This window comes from Hyperolius riggenbachi, chromosome 12, assembly GCF_040937935.1.
Source record: "Hyperolius riggenbachi isolate aHypRig1 chromosome 12, aHypRig1.pri, whole genome shotgun sequence".
In the NCBI taxonomy this organism is placed as follows: domain Eukaryota; kingdom Metazoa; phylum Chordata; class Amphibia; order Anura; family Hyperoliidae; genus Hyperolius; species Hyperolius riggenbachi.
In genome coordinates this window covers 217,619,604-217,642,858 of record NC_090657.1, presented here as the reverse complement: position 1 = coordinate 217,642,858, position 23,255 = coordinate 217,619,604, and the positions used below count along the sequence as shown (strand labels likewise).

Genomic DNA, 23,255 nt, shown 5'->3' with positions numbered 1-23,255 from the left:
TATGAATGGCATAGTTGCTGCTAAGGGAGGTAGGGGTCAGTGTGGGAGCTGGGGGAAGGGTAGGCCACTGTGTTGTGGAAGGAAGAGATCAGTATGGGTGCTGGAGGAAGGGGAGGTCACCGTGGGTGCTGGGAGAAGTCAGTGTGGTTACTGGAGGAGGGAGTGGATGCTGGATGTTGGGAGAGGCCACTGTGGGCGCTGGCAATGGGAGAGGTCACTGTAGGTGCTGCTTTTGGGATTGGAGGTCCATGTGGGTTCTGCAGGGGACAGGAGGGTAGCCACTGGGGGAGGGAAAAATCACTGTGGGTGCTGGGGGGAGGGATAGGTCAGTGTGGGTGCTGGGGTAGGCAGGATCACTGCTAGAGCTGGGGAGGGAGAGGTCACTGTGGGTGTTAGGTGGAGGGAGAGGTCACTGTGGGTGCTAGATGGAGGGAAAGGTCACTGTGGGTGCTGGGGAAGGGGGAGGTCACTGTGGGTGCTAGGTGGAGGGAAAGGTAACTGTGGGTGCTGGGTAAGAGAGAGGTCACTGTGGGTACTAGGTATGGAGAGGTCAGTATGGGTCCTAGGTGGAGGGAGAGGTCACTGTGAGTGCTAGGGGAGGAAGTGGTCACTGGGTACTAGGTGGAGGGAGAGGTCACTATGGGTGCTGGGGGAGGTAGAGGTCAGTATGGGTCCTAGGTGGAGGGAGAGGTCAGTATGCCACACAAGGATTCCTGTCTGGGCCTCTTCACTTGAAAGTGTCCCAGGTGGGGGCGGAGCTTCCCGCGGGTGGGCGGGGCTTATCGCGGCCGGGGGCGGAGAGGGGCCTTTTTTTGAAGATTTTAAAAAGGGGGGTGCCTGGGCACCCAGAGCACCCCCCTGTGCACGTGCCTGCAAGAGTACGCATCACGGACGCCAGAGTGAGCTGCACAACGCGGCTCACTCTGACGTCCACATCAGAGAGCACCAGGCGTTGCGTTAGGGGCACGTTATGTGCCCTTTAACATCCCCTAAACGCAACGTCCTGGTGTGTAAGTAGCCTTAGAGGATAAGTAGTAGGTGGGCCCTCGCAGCCCTGTGCCCCATTGGTTCTCCAGTAGTTGGTGTGTTAGTGGACACTAGAGGAGGGCGGAGTCATTTGCATTTTTTTTTTATAGCTCTTCATGGCTCTGCTCCGCATCTAGCAGTTATTTCTGACTCTTGTATGGCTGGCAGTAGACAACCCACTAGTCAATGGCCTCAATTCACTAAGCAGTTTAGACTAGTCTACTGATGTTTTTTTAGTCTACTGATGGTTTGGTGTAAATCAGTTGCTTAAAAAGGGAATTCACTAATAATTTCTGAATTTTTAGACCTGTTTTTTAGACCTGGTCTAAAACATTTGGTAATTAGGTCGGTAAAACTGGAAATTATCAAAAGATGCAATTCACAAATGAGTAGCTATGAGAGACAGTAATCTCTGTCACTTACTCCTTGTTTGCCTTTGTGAATTGCATCTTTTAATCATTTCCCCTGCTTTACCGACCTATTTACTGAATGTTTTAGACCAGGTTTAAAAACAGGTCTAAGGGCTCTTTTCCACTATGAAATGTGATCGCGATTGTGATCACGATTCCGATCGCAATCGCGTTTCAATTTCTACCATGCGATTGCGATTGTGCTGCTATACTCTTTATAGTACAGCTCAATCGCATTCAAAACGTGGCAGGACGATGATTGCGCTTTGACCAAAATCGCACCGCAATCGGATCGCACTAATGAAAATTGCTGCTGCAGTTTCCATTAGTTTAATGTACCTTGCAATTTGCAATCAGAATCAAATCGCAAATCACAAGGTAGTGGAAAAAGACCCTAAAACATTTCACCAAACCATCAGTAGACTAAAACCCATCAGTGAACTAGGCTAACCTGCTTAGTGAATTGAGGCCAATGTGGCCATCAGATAGATCCCTCTCAGATCATAATCTGATCAGAAAGAGACTTATCTGATCAAATCCCTTTACACACTACACACAGATATTCAATAGATTTCAGCACATGCACTGTCTCCCGGGTCCCCAGGACTCCCAGTCCACCTCCCAAGCCGTGCACATTAAGCTCTCACTTGTCTGCTGTGTGTCATCTTCTCTCCACCCCCAGACTCTGCTTCCTGTCTCTTCTCTTCCGAGGGCCTGTGTCGCGTGATAAACACTAGCGGCCAAACACTACAGTACGGTGACCATACGTCCCGCTTTACCCAGGACAGGTCCAGGATTCGGGGTCCCCTGTCCCAGGTTGCGCTATGTCCCGGGAAACGTCTCGCTTTTAGCCGTGGGACGTCCCGGCCTCGGGACTCTGGCCACCGTACGATTGCATGAACTGGCTGCGGCGTCTAACTAATAGACACCGCGCCAGTTCATAGCCCGCAGCCCCGTTCCATAGTCTTCCGGCAGGCAGAGCAGGGCTACGGGAAGATGGCGTCCGAAGCCCTGTACTGGAAACTATTTGTGTCTCCAGTACAGGGCTTCGGGCGCCATCTTCCTGTAGCCCTGCTATTCCATTCAGCGCGGGAGACTGCAGGAGGAAGATGGTCCGGGGAGCTGCACGCCAGAGGCCGGCAGGAGAGGAGATTTCTGTCAGGTGAGTAAATTCCTTTTTTTTTGCAGGTGAAATGTTGCCCACATTGCGTTATTTTCTGCTGAAATGTTGCTCCCTGCGTTATTTGCTGCTGAAATGTTGCCCACTGCGTTATTTGCTGCTGAAATGTTGCCCAAATTGCGTTTATTTTCTGTTGAAATGTTGCCCAAATTGCATTTGTTTTCTGCTGAATTGTTGCCCAAATTGCGTTTGTTTTCTGCTGAAATGTTGCCCAAATTGTGTTTATTATCTGCTGAAATGTTGCCCACATTGTTTTATTTCCTGCTGACATGTTGCCCACATTGCAATATTTTCTGCTGAAATGCTGCCCACATTGCGTTTATTTTCTGGTGTCTGGGGTAACTGTTGCTGCATTTATTATTTAATGGTCATAGTTGGCTATATTTGCTGCTTTGGGGTTACGGTTTACACTCCGCCCATACAATGTCATGGCCACGCCCATTTTTCGGCGCGGCCCGTCCCAGGTTGGACCCAGAAAAATCTGGTCACTGTAACTACAGGCACTGTGGCACATACCATATGTGACCACTAGATGTCCCTAGTCTTTGTCCTCTAGTGTCCAAGTGCCCAGGAGAGAAGAGACAGGAAGGAGAGCCCAGCGGTGGAGAGAAGACGTGCCAGCGGACAGGTGACAAGGAGCTCCACTGCCGTGTCTGTTATTGCGACATCTAATGTCGTTAGTGACCTGCTCCCGACCCACTGAAGATCAAGCAAAAAATCCCATCTGTTGCGATCGACCAAATTAATCGTTTTCGCCCCAAAAAATAATCGATCTTGAATAGTTTGCTGCATCGATTTCTAGCAGATTCAATCAAATGATTGACTCATCTGGAATCTATGCAAATAATCAACCAGTGTATGGCCACCTTACCCCTAATTTTATAAAGCCATTCAATAAAAAAATGTCCTGCATCTGAGTGCTCCGACTCCAGTGAAGTGCAGGATGGTGACATCCAGCAGTAGTAGAACAGGACCTCACTATTCAGCACGTAGCATGGAGGAGGCGTGTCCCGGACCGCGAGAGTAGCCACTATCTCATCGCTGGTCCAGGGGAAATGTGAGCGGGCAAAAAAAGCAGTAATTGTTAGCGAGCAAGTGGCTGCCAGCCCTCCCACTGACCATGTCTCAGCAGGTTTGGGGCCCAGGGGCTGTTGCCCAGGTTGCCTCTATGAAAGCTGCACAGAAGTGGTGAGATTGTACATTCAAGATTGTATCACATCTTTAGACTGCACAATAAGACTGAACTCTGAAAACAGCAACAATATTCATTGTTCCCATTTGTTTTTTTTTCAGCACTTGGACAGCTGTCTCTGGAACTTTGCAATAGAACTGGACATGGAGCGCCACCTACAGATAATGCAGAGGTACTACCAGTTGTTATGGTGCACTCTTGTAAATATAGTGTTGTAAAATGAAGTAAAATGTGCTGGGTTAAATTTTTATCTCAAGCCCATTTAGGTTGAGCTATTAGTGCCTTCTCTGGTGCCACTTTTGCTAAGCGCCATCAAAGGTGCGCTCTTTATTAAAGAGGCCCTGTAGTGACATACAGTAGAATGCAGCAAATCATTCAGAATTCCCACTTTTACTGTATTTATCCTGGTTTCTGTAGCAGAAACAATTCCTTTATGTATACACTGCCGTATATTGGTATGTAACCCCAGTGTTGCTAAGCCTAGGCTGTTTAGCTATTCTGAATGTTCCCTCTGAGCATTCTGGGGGACCAGACATTATATTCACTTGATTCAGACTTCTCAGAAACAAACATTCTGAAGAGATCACATGTCAAGACTAAAGATGTTTCCACCTGTGATAAATTTCATAATGTAAATCTGTAGGAAATGAACAGAGAAGGCCGGCACTCCCTGTGTAATGTTTCATTGTTGCAGATAGATGCCGAGGTTTCGGGACTCCCATGTCCCTTCATCAGGGCGTAACAGGTCTATCCAGCAGTATCACCCGGGAAATAGTCCATGCAGCCGGGCATACACTCACTGGTAAGCGATGTGTCCACTGATGACATCTGTACATATTTCTTGCCAGTGAGTGCAATCCCGGCTGCATGGACTATTTCCCAGGTGATATTGGTGGATAAACCGGTTATGCCCTGATGAAGGGACATGGGAGTCCCAAAACATCGGCTTCTATCTGCAACAATTAAACATTACACAGCGAGTGCCGGCCTTCTCTGTTCATTTCCTATGGACTTAAAGAGAAACTCCAACCAAGAATTGAACTTTTTCCCAATCAGTAGCTGATACCCCATTTTACATGAGAAAGACAATGATTTTCACAAACAGACCATCAGGGGGCGCTGTGTGACTGATTTTGTGCTGAAACCCCTCCCACAAGAGGCTCTGAAGACCGCGGTACTGCTGGCAAACTGCCACAATGTAACAATGTTCAGAGACAGGAAATAGCTGTTATTAGCTGTCTAACAGCCAGAGCAGCTAGAAACAGCTAAATAACCTGCCCACAGTAACAATGTCTCCATGTAATAAATGTCAGAATGTGAATCTGGGAGAGGAAAGATTTTACAATGAGCAAACACTGACTAAATCATTTATACATAATTATGGTAAAAAATGAAGCACTTTTTTTACTACATTATTTTCACTGGAGTTCCTCTTTAAAGAGAGCCTGTAGTAAAGAAAAGTGCCCCTGAGAGGTACTTACCTCTGAAGGGGGAAGCATCTGGGTCCTAATCAGGCTTCCCCCATCCTCCTGTGCAGCACCAATCCAGCGCTGGCTCCCTTGATCCTCAGCAGATGGTAATATTTACCTTTTGGGATCCAGCACAGCAGCAGACCCATTTTCCCCCCCAGGTTCCGGCAGAAATAGTCAGGCCCGATCGGGTCCGCTCTACTGTGCAAGCGATGGAGTCTCGTGCCTACGCAGTACAGCGGACCTGATCGGGGTTGGCCATTTCTGCCGGAGCCCGAGGGGGAAGATGGTACTGCACCTGCACTGGATCGCAAAGGTAAATATCGCCCCCTTGTGCAGGTGCTAGTCTGCCTGCGCGCATCTGCCTTCAAGCTTGTCGGTGCATTATCGGGGGAGCCAGCGCTGGATCGGGGATACACAGGAGGACGGGGGAAGAGCCTCATTAAGATCCAAAGGCTTCCCCCTCCCGAGGTTAGTAACCTGTAGGGGCACTTTTGTCCTTACAGTTTCTCTTTAAAGGGATACTGTAGGGGGGTCGGGGGAAAATGAGCTGAACTTACCCGGGGCTTCTAATGGTCCCCCGCAGACATCCTGTGTTGGTGCAGCCACTCCCCAATGCTCCGGCCCCGCCTCCGGTTCACTTCTGGAATTTCTGACTTTAAAGTCAGAAAACCACTGCGCCTGCGTTGCCGTGTCCCCGCTCCCGCTGATGTCACCAGGAGTGTACTGCGCAGACACAGACCATACTGGGCCTGCGCTGTGCGCTCTTAATGACATCAGTGGGATCGAGGACACGGCAACGCAGGCGCAGTGGTTTTCTGACTTTAAAGTCAGAAATTCCAGAAGTGAACCGGAGGCGGGGCCGGAGCATCGGTGAGTGGCTGCGCGGGCACAGGATGTCTGCGGGGGACCATTAGAAGCCCCGGGTAAGTTCAGCTCATTTTCCCCCGACCCCCCTACAGTATCCCTTTAAAGAGGAACTGTCGCGAAAATCTTAAAATTTAAAACACATACAAATAAGAAGTACATTTCTCCCAGAGTAAAATGAGCCATACATTACTTTTCTCCTATGTTGCTCTGACTTACAGTAGGTAGTAGAAATCTGACAGAACCAACAGGTTTTGGACCAGGCCATCTCCTCATAGAGGATTCTCAGCATGGCCTTTATTCTTTACATTCCCTGAAAATGATTTATACAATGATGCTGGCCAGCCTCCCTGCTCGCTGCACACTATTTTGGCAGTTGGACGGAGCAATTGCCATTCACCAAGTGCTTTTAAAAATAAAGAAAACCCGGAGAAACACCCATGAGAAGATAGACTAGCACAAAATCTGTCGGTAATGCCAGATTTCTACTGCCTACTGTAAGTGACAGCAACATAGGAGAAAAGTAATTTATGGCTCATGTTACTGTGGAAGAAACTTACTTCTTATTTGTATATGTTAACATGTATTTTAAATTTTAAGATTTTCGCGACAGAGGTCCTTTAACCATTTTCTCCTCCTGGACGTAGAGCTACGTCCAGGAGGCTATGTGCACTTCCGGCCGCGGATTGTTAGCCCAGGAATCAATGTATCGGGCTATGGTGCCTGATCACGGATTCCTCTCCCCCGCAGAAAAAGCGACAGCTTCTCTCGGATGCTTCGCTTTTTCTGCCTCCTACGTCCCTCTAAGCGTACATGTTACGCTTAGAGCGACGTCATGTAAACAAACCTAAGGTTGCCATCTTGAGGCCAAAAAGTATAACTACATCTACATAAAACAATAAAAATAAACATATTTACATTAAAAAAAAAATACTATTTCCATCCCACCCTTCCAAAAATACCCAAATAAAATGTTCAATAATAATAATAATAAAAAAAATACAATAAAAAAAACCAAACACATAAATATTTACCTAAGGGTCTAAACTTTTTAAATATCTATGTAAAGATGAAATATTTCTATATTTTTTTTTTATTATAAACTTGTAAATAGTGTTGGATGCAAAACGGAAAAAATGCACTTTTATCTCCAAATAAAATATTGTCGCCATACATTGTGATAGGGGCATAATTTAAATGGTGTAATAACCGGGACAAATGGGCAAATACAATACGTGGGTTTTAATTATGGAGGCATGTATTACTTTAAAACTATAATGGCCGAAAACTGAGAAATAGTGAATTTTTCCCGTTTTTTTCTTATTCTTACTGTTAAAATGCATTTACAGTAAGGTAGCTCTTAGCAAAATGTACCACCCAAAGAAAGCCTAATTGGTGGTGGAAAAAAAAAAGTGTAGATGAGTTCATTGTGATAAGTAGTGATAAAGTTATAGGCTAATGAATGGGAGGTGAACATTGCTCGGATGAATAAAGTGAAAACGACTGAGCGCTGAAGTGGTTAAGAAGGAAAGATTATACAATGGGCAAACCCTGTATAAATAATTTATAAATGAATATTGTAAAACAAATATATATATTAAGCTATTTTCTCTGCAGTTCCTCTTAAAATGTCCAGCGTGTTCAGTATAGATTAGTTGAAAAAAGCCGACTTCCTCCTTTGCAGATTTATAGAGAAGCATATACTGGGCATGACTGCCTGCAGATGTAAATCTTCCAACATGCACCTCGGTAGGAAATATCTAGTTGGCAAAATCTCATGATGTGGAGCCCCGCCTCCCAATCATCAGGTTTGTACTGCCTTGTTTCACCATAAAAGGTGAGAAAATGACCAGAGAAAAGCTGGGTGACAACCAGAGCCGCTGCCGGCTAACGACACATGTAAGATTCAGCTTTCACATTAACATTTCAATGTCTTACTTGGTGACCCTCTGAAGGATTTTGCGCTCATCCTGATCCAGGCACAAGGGGAACGTTCCTCCATTCTGGGCTATGATCTGGGCTTTATCCACCTTGATTTGAGTGATGCTGATCTAAAGAAAATAATACAAATATGTTGGGGAGGGGGTGTCATTAGTTACATGTTTAGTTTGCAGGGAAGAATACCTTGTATTCAAAACCGATGCTAAACTATGCACAAAATCCTAAACTCAGAATAAAAATGGAATGCAAGCGTGAAATGGCAAATGGGAGCAGCTAGCCATAAGGTAAACTTATATTATTTATACAGCAGGGAGAGGTGGCAGTGGATCCTGAGACAGGCTGCATATGAATGACTAGCATAGGTGTGCAGAGCCTAATTATAGGCAGGGTGCACAACTTGCATTCAAAAGAGATGCACCAAAATAAACATAATGTAGGACGGGTTCATATTATTTTGGTGCCACTCAGTTCGGCGCGATGAGAGCCGGATGACGGCTCTAACCGCTGCCGCTAAACTCGAGGCGGCGTTAAATACTATTGCCCCTATGTGTTGTCGCAACTCGGAGGGAGATGTAATTCGGGGTCTGGCAGCCACCAGAGCCCCGAATTGCCGCTACGCGCTCCGTGCAGCATCGCATTGCTGCTATGGGGCGCCCAGTTTCGGCGCTCAGCTCTCAGAGCCGTGCACCACTCAAAAACAGTTTGCATGCAGATTGTTCCGTAGTAGACCCTTCCACTGCGATGAGGTCTTTCTCTGTAGAAGGGCCCTTCCATGAAAGATGACCTCATAGCGGTGGAAGGGTCCAGTACGGAACAATCTGCGTGCAGCTGTTTTGAATGCAGGATGTGTACCCTGCCTATAATTAGGTTCTGCACACCTCTGCTGTTAGTCATTCAGATGCAGCCTGTCTGGGGAAGCAGTGCCACCTCTCCCTGCTGTATAAAACATGTCCAACCAGGAAAAACAAATAAGTAAGCATTAAGGTACCTTTCCTTTCTCTCCTTCACCCTCCCACATCCCAGTTGATCCAGGGGAAGGCAAAAAAAAGCACCCTTACAAGGCTTAGCGCAATGAACCTTTAACCACTTGAGGACCTAGGGCTTTCTACCCCTTAAGGACCGGCCACTTTTTTTCCATTCAGACCACTGCAGCTTTCACGGTTTATTGCTCGCTCATACAACCTACCACCTAAATGAATTTTGGCTCCTTTTCTTGTCACTAATAAAGCTTTCTTTTGATGCTATTTGATTGCTCCTGCGATTTTTACTTTTTATTATATTCATCAAAAAAGACATGAATTTTGGCAAAAAAATGATTTTTTTAACTTTCTGTGCTGACATTTTTCAAATAAAGTAAAATTTCTGTATACATGCAGCGCGAAAAATGTGGACAAACATGTTTTTGATAAAAAAAAACCCATTCAGTGTATATTTATTGGTTTGGGTAAAAGTTATAGCGTTTACAAACTATGGTGCCAAAAGTGAATTTTCCCATTTTCAAGCATCTCTGACTTTCCTGACCCCCTGTCATGTTTCATGAGGGGCTAGAATTCCAGGATAGTATAAATACCCCCCAAATGACCCCATTTTGGAAAGAAGACATCCCAAAGTATTCACTGAGAGGCATAGTGAGTTCATAGAAGATATTATTTTTTGTCACAAGTAAGCGGAAAATGACACTTTGTGAGGAAAAAAAAAAAAAAAAAAAGTTTCCATTTCTTCTAACTTGCGACAAAAAAAAATGAAATCTGCCACGGACTCACCATGCCCCTCTCTGAATACCTTGAAGGGTCTACTTTCCAAAATGGGATCATTTGTGGGGTGTGTTTACTGTCCTGACATTTTGGGGGGTGCTAAATTGTAAGCACCCCTGTAAAGCCTAAAGGTGCTCATTGGACTTTGGACCCCTTAGCGCAGTTAGGCTGCAAAAAAGTGCCACACATGTGGTATTGCCGTACTCAGGAGAAGTAGTATAATGTGTTTTGGGGTGTATTTTTACACATACCCATGCTGGGTGGGAGAAATATCTCTGTAAATGACAATTTGTTAATTTTTTTTACACACAATTGTCCATTTACAGAGATATTTCTCCCACTCAGCATGGGTATGTGTAAAAATACACCACAAAACACATTATACTACTTCTCCTGAGTACGGCGATACCACATGTGTGGCACTTTTTTGCACCCTAACTGCGCTAAAGGGCCCAAAGTCCAATGAGTACCTTTAGGATTTCACAGGTCATTTTGAGAAATTTCGTTTCAAGACTACTCCTCACGGTTTAGGGCCCCTAAAATGCCAGGGCAGTATAGGAACCCCACAAATGACCCCATTTTAGAAAGAAGACACCCCAAGGTATTCCGTTAGTAGTATGGCGAGTTCATAGAAGATTTTATTTTTTTTTCACAAGTTAGCGGAAAATGACACTTTGTGAAAAAACACAATTAAAATCAATTTCCGCTAACTTTTGACAAAAAATAAAATCTTCTATGAACTCACCATACTCCTAACGGAATACCTTGGGGTGTCTTCTTTCTAAAATGGGGTCATTTGTGGGGTTCCTATACTGCCCTGGCATTTTAGGGGCCCTAAACCGTGAGGAGTAGTCTTGAAACGAAATTTCTCAAAATGACCTGTGAAATCCTAAAGGTACTCATTGGACTTTGGGCCCTTTAGCGCAGTTAGGGTGCAAAAAAGTGCCACACATGTGGTATCGCCATACTCGGGAGAAGTAGTACAATGTGTTTTGGGGTGTATTTTTACACATACCCATGCTGGGTGGGAGAAATACCTCTGTAAATGGACAATTGTGTGTAAAAAAATCAAAAGATTGTCATTTACAGAGGTATTTCTCCCACCCAGCATGGGTATGTGTAAAAATACACCCCAAAACACATTGTACTACTTCTCCCGAGTACGGCGATACCACATGTGTGGCACTTTTTTGCACCCTAACTGCACTAAGGGGCACAAAGTCCAATGAGTACCTTTAGGATTTCACAGGTCATTTTTGTTTCAAGACTACTCCTCACGGTTTAGGGCCCCTAAAATGCCAGGGCAGTATAGGAACCCCACTAATGACCCCATTTTAGAAAGAAGACACCCCAAGGTATTCCGTTAGGAGTATGGTGAGTTCATAGAAGTTTTTATTTTTTTGTCACAAGTTAGCGGAAATTGATTTTAATAGTTTTTTTTCACAAAGTGTCATTTTCCGCTAACTTGTGACAAAAAATAAAATCTTCTATGAACTCACCATACTCCGTACGGAATACCTTTGGGTGTCTTCTTTCTAGAATGGGGTCATTTGTGGGGTTCCTATACTGCCCTGGCATTTTAGGGGCCCTAAACCGTGAGGAGTAGTCTTGAAACCAAATGTCGCAAAATGACCTGTGAAATCCTAAAGGTACTCATTGGACTTTGGGCCCCTTAGCGTACTTAGGGTGTAAAAAAGTGCCACACATGTGGTACCGCTGTACTCAGGAGAAGTAGTATAATGCGTTTTGGGGTGTATTTTTACACATACCCATGCTAAGTGGGAGAAATATCTCTGTAAATGACAATTGTTTGATTTTTTTACACACAATTGTCCATTTACATAGAAATTTCTCCCACCCAGCATGGGTATGTGTAAAAATACACCCCAAAACACATTATACTACTTTTCCTGAGTACGGCGGTACCACATGTGTGACACTTTTTTGCAGCCTAGGTGCGCTAAGGGGCCCAACGTCCTATTCACAGGTCATTTTGAAGCATTTGTTTTCTAGACTACTCCTCGCGGTTTAGGGCCCCTAAAATGCCAGGGCAGTATAGGAACCCCACAAGTGACCCCATTTTAGAAAGAAGACACCCCAAGGTATTCCGTTAGGTGTATGGCGAGTTCATAGAAGATTTTATTTTTTGTCACAAGTTAGTGAAAAATGACACTTTGTGAAAAAAAACCAATAAAAATTAATTTCCGCTAACTTTTGACAAAAAATTAAATCTTCTATGAACTCGTCATACACCTAACATAATACCTTGGGGTGTCTTTTTTTTCTAAAATGGGGTCACTTGTGGGGTTCCTATACCGCCCTGGCATTTTACAGGCCCAAAACCGTGAGTAGTCTGGAAACCAAATGTCTCAAAATGACTGTTCAGGGGTATAAGCATCTGCAAATTTTGATGACAGGTGGTCTATGAGGGGGCGAATTTTGTGGAACCGGTCATAAGCAGGGTGGCCTTTTAGATGACAGGTTGTATTGGGCCTGATCTGATGGATAGGAGTGCTAGGGGGGTGACAGGAGGTGATTGATGGGTGTCTCAGGGGGTGGTTAGAGGGGAAAATAGATGCAATCCATGCACTGGGGAGGTGATCGGAAGGGGGTCTGAGGGTTTGGCCGAGTGATCAGGAGCCCACACGGGGCAAATTGGGGCCTGATCTGATGGGTAGGTGTGCTAGGGGGTGACAGGAGGTGATTGATGGGTGTCTCAAGGTGTGATTAGAGGGGGGAATGGATGCAAGCAATGCACTGGCGAGGTGATCAGGGCTGGGGTCTGAGGGCATTCTGAGGGTGTGGGCGGGTGATTGAGTGCCCTAGGGGCAGATAGGGGTCTAATCTGATAGGTAGCAGTGACAGGGGGTGATTGATGGGTAATTAGTGGGTGTTTAGGGTAGAGAATAGATGGAAACACTGCGCTTGGGTGGTGATCTGATGTCGGATATGCGGGCGATCTATTGGTGTGGGTGGGTGATCAGTTTGCCCGCAAGGGGCAGGTTAGGGGCTGATTGATGGGTGGCAGTGACAGCGGGTGATTGATGGGTGGCAGTGACAGGGGGTGATTGATGGGTGGCAGTGACAGGGGGTGATTGATGGGTGATTGATAGGTGATTGACAGGTAATCAGTGGGTTATTACAGGGGAGAACAGATGTAAATATTGCACTGGCGAATTGATAAGGGGGGGTCTGAGGGCAATCTGAGCGTGTAGGCGGTCGATTGGGTGCCCGCAAGGGGCAGATTAGGGTCTGATCTGATAGGTAACAGTGACAGGTGGTGATAGGGAGTGATTGATGGGTGATTGATGGGTAATTAGTGGGTGTTTAGAGGAGAGAATAGATGGAAACACTGCGCTTGGGTGGTGATCTGATGTCGGATCTGCGGGCGATCTATTGGTGTGGGTGGGTGATCAGATTGCCCGCAAGGGGCAGGTTAGGGGCTGATTGTTGGGTGGCAGTGACAGGGGGTGATTGATGGGTGATAGGTGATTGGCAGGTGATTGACAGGTGATCAGTGGGTTATTACAGGGAAGGACAGATGTAATTAATGCACTGGCGAATTGATAAGGGGGGGGGGGGGGTCTGAGGGCAATCTGAGCGTGTGGGCGGGTGATTGGGTGCCCGCAAGGGGCAGATTAGGGTCTGATCTGATAGGTAACAGTGACAGGTGGTGATAGGGGGTGATTGATGGGTAATTAGTGGGTGTTTAGAGAAGATAACAGATGTAAACGATACATTTGGGAGGTAATCTGACGGCGGGTTTGCGGGCGATCTAATGGTGTGGGTGGGTGATCAGATTGCCCGCAAGGGGCAGGTTAGGGGCTGATTGATGGGTGGCAGTGACAGGGGGTGACAGGGGGTGATTGATGGGTGATAGGTGATTGGCAGGTGATTGACAGGTGATCAGTGGGTTATTACAGGGAAGAACAGATGTAATTAATGCACTGGTGAATTGATAAGGGGGGGTCAGAGGGCAATCTGAGCGTGTGGGCGGGTGATTGGGTGCCCGCAAGGGGCAGATTAGGGTCTGATCTGATAGGTAACAGTGACAGGTGGTGATAGGGGGTGATTGATGGGTAATTAGTGGGTGTTTAGAGAAGATAACAGATGTAAACGATACATTTGGGAGGTAATCTGACGGCGGGTTTGCGGGCGATCTAATGGTGTGGGTGGGTGATCAGATTGCCCGCAAGGGGCAGGTTAGGGGCTGATTGATGGGTGGCAGTGACAGGGGGTGATTGATGGGTGATAGGTGATTGGCAGGTGATTGACAGGTGATCAGTGGGTTATTACAGGGAAGAACAGATGTAATTAATGCACTGGTGAATTGATAAGGGGGGGTCAGAGGGCAATCTGAGCGTGTGGGCGGGTGATTGGGTGCCCGCAAGGGGCAGATTAGGGTCTGATCTGATAGGTAAAAGTGACAAGTGGTGATAGGGGGTGATTGATGGGTGATTGATGGGTAATTAGTGGGTGTTTAGAGGAGAGAATAGATGTAAACAATGGATTTGGGAGGTGATCTGATGTCGGATCTGTGGGCGATCTATTGGTGTGGGGGGGTGATCAGATTGCCCGCAAGGGGCAGGTTAGGGGCTGATTGATGGGTGGCAGTGACAGGGGGTGATTGATGGGTGATTGATGGGTGATTGACGGGTGATTGACAGGTGATTGACAGGTGATTGACAGGTGATCAGGGGGATAGATGCATACAGTAAACAGGGGGGGGTGGTCTGGGGGGGGGGTCTGGGGAGAATCTGAGGGGTGGAGGGTGATCAGGAGGGGGCAGGGAGCAGGGGGGGGGGGGGATAAAAAAAAAATAGCGTTGACAGATAGTGACAGGGAGTGATTGATGGGTGATTAGGGGGGTGATTGGGTGCAAACAGGGGTCTGGGGGGTGGGCAGGGGGGGGGTCTGATGGGTGCTGTGGGCGATCTGGGGCAGGGGGGGGAGAAATCAGTGTGCTTGGGTGCAGACTAGGGTGGCTGCAGCCTGCCCTGGTGGTCCCTCGGACACTGGGACCACCAGGGCAGGAGGCAGCCTGTATAATACACTTTGTAAACATTACAAAGTGTATTATACACTTTGTATGCGGCGATCGCGGGGTTAACATCCCGCCGGCGCTTCCGTATAGCCGGCGGGATGTTGCGGCGAGCGAGCGGTGACAGGCGCCGGCGGAGGATCGCGTCACGGATGACGCGATCGCTCCGCCCATGCCCTTAAATGGACCGCCGCCTCTGTGGGTGAGGCCGTCCTGCAGGGCTCCACTTCCCCGCCGCCCCTGTGTAGTGGGCGGTCGGGAAGTGGTTAAGGGGGAAAAATTCCTTCTCGCGACGCCAGGTGACAGTCACATAAATCCCTGGATCAACTTTGCTGGGAAATACCTAGTAATTATAGTCGCGGATGCCCTTCAATGCAAGGAAAGCATCCAAACCTCCTTTAAATGCAGATATAGAATTTGCCATAACTACTTCCTGTGGTAATACAGTCCACGTTTTAATCACATTTACTGTAAAGAACCCTTTCCCAAATAGATGGCAAAACTTACCTCCATACGCAGATCATGCCCCCTTGTCCTTTGTACAAACCTAGGAACAAAAAGCTCACCTGCCAAGTTTTTGTATTGCCCTCTGATGTATTTATACATGTTAATCAGGTCACCATTTACCCATCTTTTCTCCACGCTAAATAAACCCAGTTTGTCCAACCTTTTTTGGTAAGTGAGGCCTTCCATCACTTTTGTTGACCACCTTTGTACCTGTTCTAGTATGTTAACGCCCTTCATATAGCATGGTTCCCAAATCTGGCCGCACACATATTTCTTCCTGGGAGGGGGGGTTGGGGATGCTCTTGGGCCCCACATGCGTTTACCTGGAGGGGATTTCTCTCAGGCCCCATGTGATTTGGCGGATGGACGGAAGGGGAGGGGTGTTCTTTTAGGCCCCACACATGTTACCTTGTTTGTCTGACAGCTGGCCAAACTCGCATCAATTTTTTTCTGGCAGTTTCGATCACCGTAATCGAGTCGAGCTGCATTCATTGTTATTTCGATCATTTGTGGCAAAAATCAGTTGAAATGAGTGGTAATGTCAGTCAGGAGCAGCTGTAGAGGGATGGCACATAAGGGTGCCTCAAAAAAATGTCAAACTCGCCATGGGTGCCCTCATCCAGAAAAGTCTGAGAAGCACTGTTGTAGCAGAACTCACAGGGAGGCATGTGGTCACGTGATGGATTTGTAGGCCTTGGATTTGCTGTGTCATGCAGGAAGTGTTCTCAGCGAATCAGAGCCTTACCACTAATCACATGTTTCTCTATACTGCTACAGACGAGTAACTCTAGGATTAAGTACATAGGACTTTTGGCACACACATATCAACCCACAATGAACAAACTGCATGTTGTCTCTGTGCAAACGTGGGTCTGATTTACTGAGCTCTCCAAATGTTCAAGGGAGTACCTAAGCAGCTGACCCAAAACCACTAGGAAAGTATAGGGGATTCAAATAGACTGAAAAGCCCTCCTACTAAAAAGCAATGCTTACTGTGGTTTACATTCTTAAAACAGAAGGTATTTGTGATATTTCAGATTTAAGTGAACATCAGTGGTTACCCACAATGCATCACTACTGAATATGCAAATTATCTCTGTATGCCCCTTAAGCCAGGCTAGCATCCAGAACCGCTGGTGTATATCAAAGCCTATAGCTTTAAATTGTACAGAGCCACATCAATCTAACATGCAGACAGCCTGCTTAGCCCTATCCTATAGATATAGAGCCATATCAATCCCTGCCATGCACTGATGAGAACCAAGTCCGAAACAGGCTGTCTGCATGTTGGATTGTTGTGGATCTGTAAAATGTACAAGCTGTAGGCTTGCTATACATCAGCGGTTCTGGATGTAAGCCTGGTTTCAGTGGCATAAAGAGATAATTTGCATATTCAGCAGAGGTGCATTGTGGGTAACCACAGTTACACACTTAAAGCTAAATTATCACAAATACCTTCTGTTTTAAGGATGCAAACTACACCAAATTTTCAAGATTGCTCATAATTTAAATGTTTGCAAACTTGTTCTGCTTTGAACTGGACCAATTAAGATGATCATATATGGTGGACCTGGACTTTCTCTTCAGTCTTGTCCTAAGTGGGCCTCACCTGGTTGAAGCTCTTCTTTGTCTTTGAGTTCTGTCTCTTCACCACCTCCCTCACAGTGAGATTCAAACACTCCATCCTGGAATCTGCGCAAAAGCATAATAAAACAAATATAACACCGTTTTCACCAGTTACCAACAAAACTACGGCAAATAGCAAACCTAAACAAGATGGAGGTGCTCCCTGCAGCAAGCAATCAAATTATAGGTTTTTCCCAGTGAAGGCAGATGATTGGCTGCTAGGACAGACACCAGAAATGTTCACAAAGGAGGCATCTTCATTCGAGCCATCTGATGAATCTGACTGGGAGGGACTGGGGGACACACTGCCACAAAATGACTGCTATTTATGCCCCCTTCAGGGAAATCTCCGGCTATCTCCTTTCTCAACATCCCTAACGCTGGTACTATCATGCTGGTATCAGAATCCCTAAAACACAGGTGTCGAACCCCTGTCCTAAAGGGCCATATGCATGCAAGTGTTGAGGATGGACTGAAAAATTGACTCATGTGTTTTACCTGATGGACCACACCTTTCCTGACTCAGTCCCATAAATTAATTGAGCTATGCCAAAAAATGTTTGAGGACCCAGGTCCTTGAGGACTGGAGTTAAATGTGTGAGGACCTCGGACCTTGAGGACTGGAGTGGAGTGTGTGAGGACCTCGGCCCCTGAGGAATGGAGTTGAATGTGTGAGGACCTCAGCCCCTGAGGAATGAAATTGAATGTGTGAGGCCCTTGCCCTTGAGGACTGGAGTTAAATGTGTGAGGACCTCTGCCCTTGAGGACTGGAGTTGAGTGTGTGAGGACCTCGGTTCTTGAGGACGGGAGTTAAATGTGTCAGGACCTCGGCCCTTGAGGACTGGAGTTGAGTGTGTGAGGACCTCGGCCCTTGAGGACTGGAGTTGAATGTGTGAGGTCCTTGGCCCTTGAGGACTGGAGTTGAGTGTGTGAGGACCTTGGCCCCTGAGGAATGGAGTTGAATGTGTGAGGACCTCTGCCCTTGAGGACTGGAGTTGAGTGTGTGAGAACCTCTGCCCTTGAGGACTGGAGTTGAGTGTGTGAGGACCTCTGCCCTTGAGGACTGAAGTTGAATGTGTGAGGACCTCGGCCCTTGAGGACTGGAGTTGTGTGTGAGGACCTCGGCCCTTGAGGACTGGAGTTGTGTGTGAGGACCTCGGCCCTTGAGGACTGGAGTTGTGTGTGAGGACCTCGGCCCTTGAGGACTGGAGTTGAATGTGTGAGGACCTCTGCCCTTGAGGACTGGAGTTGAGTGTGTGAGAACCTCTGCCCTTGAGGACTGGAGTTGAGTGTGTGAGGACCTCTGCCCTTGAGGACTGAAGTTGAATGTGTGAGGACCTCGGCTCTTGAGGACTGGAGTTGTGTGTGAGGACATCGGCCCTTGAGTACCGGAGTGGAGTGTGTCAGGACCTCGGCCCTTGAGGACTGGAGTTGAGTGTGTGAGGACCTCTGCCCTTGAGGACTGGAGTTGAATGTGTTAGGACCTCGGCCCTTGAGGACTGGAGTTGTGTGTGAGGACTTCGGGCCTTGAGGACTGGAGTTGAATGTGTGAGGTCCTTGCCCTTGAGGACTGGAGTTGAGTGTGTGAGGACCTCTGCCCTTGAGGACTGGAGTTGAGTGTGTGAGGACCTCGGCCCTTGAGTACCGGAGTGGAGTGTGTCAGGACCTCGGCCCTTGAGTACCGGAGTGGAGTGTGTCAGGACCTCGGCCCTTGAGGACTGGAGTTGAGTGTGTGAGGACCTCTGCCCTTGTGGACTGGAGTTGAATGTGTTAGGACCTCGGCCCTTGAGGACTGGAGTTGTGTGTGAGGACTTCGGGCCTTGAGGACTGGAGTTGTGTGTGAGGACCTCGGCCCTTGAGGACTGGAGTTGAGTGTGTGAGGACCTCGGCCCTTGAGGACTGGAGTTGAGTGGGTGAGGACCTCGGCCCCTGAGGAATGGAGTTGAAAGTGTGAGGTCCTCGGCCCTTGAAGACTGGAGTTGAGTGTGTGAGAACCTCTGCCCTTGAGGACCGGAGTTGAATGTGTGGGGACCTTGGTCCTTGAGGACTGGATTTCGACATCCCTGCAGTTCTCCGTTAGTAGCATAAACTTTAGGGAAGGAACTCAATTCACAGTGCAGCCTCAGATGCCATCACTGGACTGAGGATGGTGCATTAACGTCTAAAACAAAAAAGTAATGTTTAGGTAATTTTAGGACTTTATATGCCCATGAAGGATCTTAGTTATCCAGGCCATGGAATAGTTAAAGGATATCTGAGGTGAGTAATACAATCTATCTTTACTTACCTGGGGCTTCTTCCAGCCCCTGGAGGTCACGTGTATCCCTCGCTGCAGCTCTGGTCTTCCCCTGGGTTCTGCTAGCTGCCTCAGAAGTATCGCCTGATGGGTCATCTTTTTCTGTGCATGTGCAGGCATGTGCGCCTACGTCACTGGGAGCGTACTGCACCTGCTTCCACATGCTGAGAAGATGCCGACCCATTGGGGGTCAGTGATACTTCAGAGGCTGCTAGCGCAACTTGGGAGAAGACTGGACCTGCAGCGAGGGACACACGTGACCTCCAGGGGCTGGAAGAAGATAGGTTTTATTACTCGCCTCAGATATCCTATATAGAAATATAAGGTAGTTTTAGCTGAAAGCCTTCCTCTGTTGTAGAAGACAGTTTGCTGCAATTACAAGTGTAGCCTCTGTGAGGAAAAGTGATGAATGCAAACTCTGTCTTGGCGGGAGACACACAACACTCAACACATGATGTCTGAGGTCCTCCAGAGCCATATCCATGCCAGTGTTTAGGATGGACTGAGAAATGGAGAAATGTGTTCTGCTTGATGGACCACACCTTTCCTGTTTTAGTCCCATCCAAAAATTTGAGCTGTGCCAAAAATGTGAGAGGACCTCGACCCTCAAGGACTGGAGTTGGACAACACTGTTGTGCAGTATGGGAAATGAATATGGAGGTATAGAGAGGCAGGTGGGAAGGTGTGAGGGGCACGTGGAAGAGTTGGAAGGCGGAGAGGGGCAGGTGTAGTTAGAAGGTGTGGAGGATTAGGCGGTAGTTGCAGAAGAAGATTGACTGGATGTCTAGATGCAGGATGCGATGCCCGATGTCTCGAGTGGAGCCTGCCCAGTACATGACACCCATCACCACCATCATCTAACAAACCCGGGACTCCCAGTGGACTTGTGCCCTGGTGCCACGCCCAGCAGCTCACACTAGGCAACACCTGCCTGAGGACGAGAGACATCTTCTAAAACAAGCAATGCTGTCCAGTTGCAACAACCTTTTCTTTAAAGTTTTGCCTAGTTTATAATTATAGTACGTATTCTTATCATCCGATTTCTTACCAAGCTCTTCGTACGATTTGCACGCTTTCCGCAAGCTGACCGATGTACAGACTTTCTCACCATCGCTCCAGCGACTCCGACCGCTAACGCTGGCCTGCGGGAAACAAAACATCATTTATTTTATGGTATGCTTATTTCTTTTTACCATATAAATATAGATCTCACTGCTGAAGCCCACGAGGGAGAGAAGAATTCAGGGGGTGTGGTAGGGTTGAATGGTGGGCGGAGCTCAGAGCTCTCGTCGGTAGAGATGGCCAAATAAAGTGTATGCAAATTTTAGATTGGCGTGGTTCCAAGCTGCATACAATGTTTCATTAAATTTGCATGCCAGAACAATTCGCTTCTAATGGACCTTACCTCTACTGACCACAGTCCCTGAGAAACGGAAGTGATCGATGCGTGTTTTAGGGCTCATTCACACTGGGGATCGCAAAACGATAGCAAAATCCCTAGCGTTTTGTGATGGGGACTTCTTTTGCGAATAAAGTGCATTTTTTATTCCGCTTTTTCCCAATTTTTGAGTGGTCGCGACTTATGTATTTTTTAACATTTCAATGGCGATCGCTCTAAGATCCCGAAAAAGCGCTGCATGCGCCGTGTTTGCATTTACCACGAACCGCTGACGATCGTGGCAGTGAGATCGCTGCAATATACATTTAATTACATTCACGATTTTAAAAGCACTGGTGATCGTCGGCGATCAGCTGCAAACACTCGCAAATCGCCCCAGTGTGAATAAGTCCTTAAAGAGAATCTGTATTGTTAAAATCGCACAAAAGTAAACATACCAGTGCGTTAGGGGACATCTCCTATTACCCTCTGTCGCAATTTCGCCGCTCCCCGCTGCATTAAAAGTGGTTAAAAACAGTTTTTAAAAGTTTGTTTGTAAACAAACAAAATGGCCACCAAAACAGGAAGTAGGTTGATGTACAGTATGTCCACACATAGAAAAATACATCCATACACAAGCAGGCTGTATAAAGCATTCCTTTTGAATCTCAAGAGATCATTTGTGTGTTTCTTTCCCCTGCAGCTCTCATGCACTGAAGTTTCAGGCTGCTCTTTTCTTCCTGCAAACAGCTTTGCCCTTGTTTGTAATTCCTCAGTATGTGAAAGCCCAGCCAGCTCAGAGGAGGATTTATCCAGCTTGTAAAAGATAAGACAGAAGCTGCTCTAATCTAAATAACACACAGGCAGTGTGCAGAGAGGGGCCTGGAAGGGTGAGTTCATAGCAGAACCACAACACTGAAGAACTTGGCAGCCTTCCAGACACAGGCTGACAAGTCTGACAAGAGAGAGATAAGTTGATTTATTACAGAGACAGTGATAGTATAAAGTGCTGCAGTTAGCCAGAACACATTAGAATAACTTTTGGAACTTGTAGGATGATAAAAAACAGGATGCAATTTTTGTTACGGAGTCTCTTTAAAGAGAACCAGAGATGAAGCACCCTCATGTATTTTACCATATATATCAATGGGAACATGACAGTAAACACCTAATCTGCTCTCTATTTCATTTTTCACTGCTCATTCTTCTTGTTAACAGCTCTGATAAGAATCCCCCAATGAGCATTCAGTCTGGCTTTGCCCCAAAATGATTATAGCTGGGTAAGCATACTATGATGTCTTTTGGATCCCAAGCCTGCCTCCTTGTGGCTCTGATTTCCTGCTACGAGGATACATAGCGGGAAATCAGAGCCACAAGGGGGCAGACTTGGGCTTGAAAGGACATCACAGAAGACTGACTCCGCTATAATCAATATGGGGCAAAGCCAGACTGAATGCTCATTGGGGGATTCTTATCAGCGCTGATAACAAGAAGACTGAGCAGTGAAAAATGAAACAAACAGCAGAGTAGGCGTTTACTGTCATGTTCCCACTGATCTATATGGTAAAATACACGCGGGTGCTTCATCTCTGGTTCTCTAAGGAACTGGCCTTTGCTGATGGAGTTTTGATTTATATATCACTTGAAGTTTTCATCAAATGGAACGTCTAATTGAGTAAAAGCATTGCATAGTATATAGATGAATCCACAGCAACCGATCAGAATGACTTTTTTCAGAGCTGACTTCAGGAAAATGAAATGTGATTGGCTGATACGAGTGACTGCACTTTGCACACATTCATAGTTCTTCTTATTGCTTTATTAAATAAGACCATTTGAAGTTAGTTACAACAGAATGGATCAGCAGATTTCAAAGGAAAGATTTTTTTCTCAGGCGTCTGAAGTTTCTCAGATCTCTCACTCTTGGAGTTCCCTGAAAATGATCAAAGTTTTGTGGAGTGAAGGCAGAGGGCCATTTTGGATAAATTGGGAGGTGACGACAGATCCCCGATTCAGGGCATTCCTGTCCGCCATAGACGTTACATAGGCTGCGTGCCGGCACTTACTAAAAGGAGGGAAGGCCGCAGTAATATCTGGCCACCAATGGAGCAGACCCGGTACACGTAGTGGTTTGCACTCTCGCTTTGCAGCGCTGCGTTCCCGGTTCAAATCCCAGCCAGGGTACTATCAGAAGGCGTTTGTATGTTCTCCCCATGGCTGTGTGGGTTTCCTCCTGGCACTCTGGTTTCCTCCCACATCCCAAAACATACAGATAAATGAATTGGCTTCCTCCTAAATTGGCCTGAGACTACAATGGTTGTTTGACTATAGTAGGGATTAGATTGTGAGCTCCTCTGAGGGACAGTTGGTGACACATGACTATATATACCCTGTACAGCACTGCGGAAGATGCCACCGCTACATAAATACTAAATAAGAATAAAAACACAGCTAAATGACAACGACAAGTGACCAGTATTGGGTATTCTGCCTCATCCATTTGGCGGATCAGTTCAGATAAATATTAGCTAGATATCGTGCAGTCGTCCGGTGTGTACAAGTCGTTCA

The 23,255-nt window shown here is 46.7% G+C and overlaps 2 protein-coding genes across 3 annotated transcripts in view; one reads left to right on the top strand and one right to left on the bottom strand.

Annotated features, from left to right (window-relative positions):
• The window catches only part of NTN1 (netrin 1), a 431,580-nt gene that overhangs the window by 47,917 nt on the left and 360,408 nt on the right, over positions 1-23,255 (top strand). The window contains exon 2 of the mRNA XM_068263271.1: positions 3,910-3,980. The gene's annotated coding sequence lies outside the window, so the exon portion shown is untranslated. The remainder of the gene's footprint in view (positions 1-3,909; positions 3,981-23,255) is intronic.
• Positions 1-23,255, bottom strand: part of PIK3R5 (phosphoinositide-3-kinase regulatory subunit 5) — a 139,450-nt gene that overhangs the window by 2,685 nt on the left and 113,510 nt on the right. For both annotated transcript variants that reach the window (XR_011025263.1, XM_068263265.1), the window contains exons 16-18: positions 20,358-20,451; positions 16,997-17,079; positions 8,083-8,195 (exon numbers count right to left, since the gene is read on the bottom strand). Coding sequence is in view for 1 of the 2 variants with exons in the window: in XM_068263265.1 (XP_068119366.1) it covers positions 8,083-8,195; positions 16,997-17,079; positions 20,358-20,451 (290 nt within the window). In the remaining variant the exon portion in view is untranslated. The remainder of the gene's footprint in view (positions 1-8,082; positions 8,196-16,996; positions 17,080-20,357; positions 20,452-23,255) is intronic.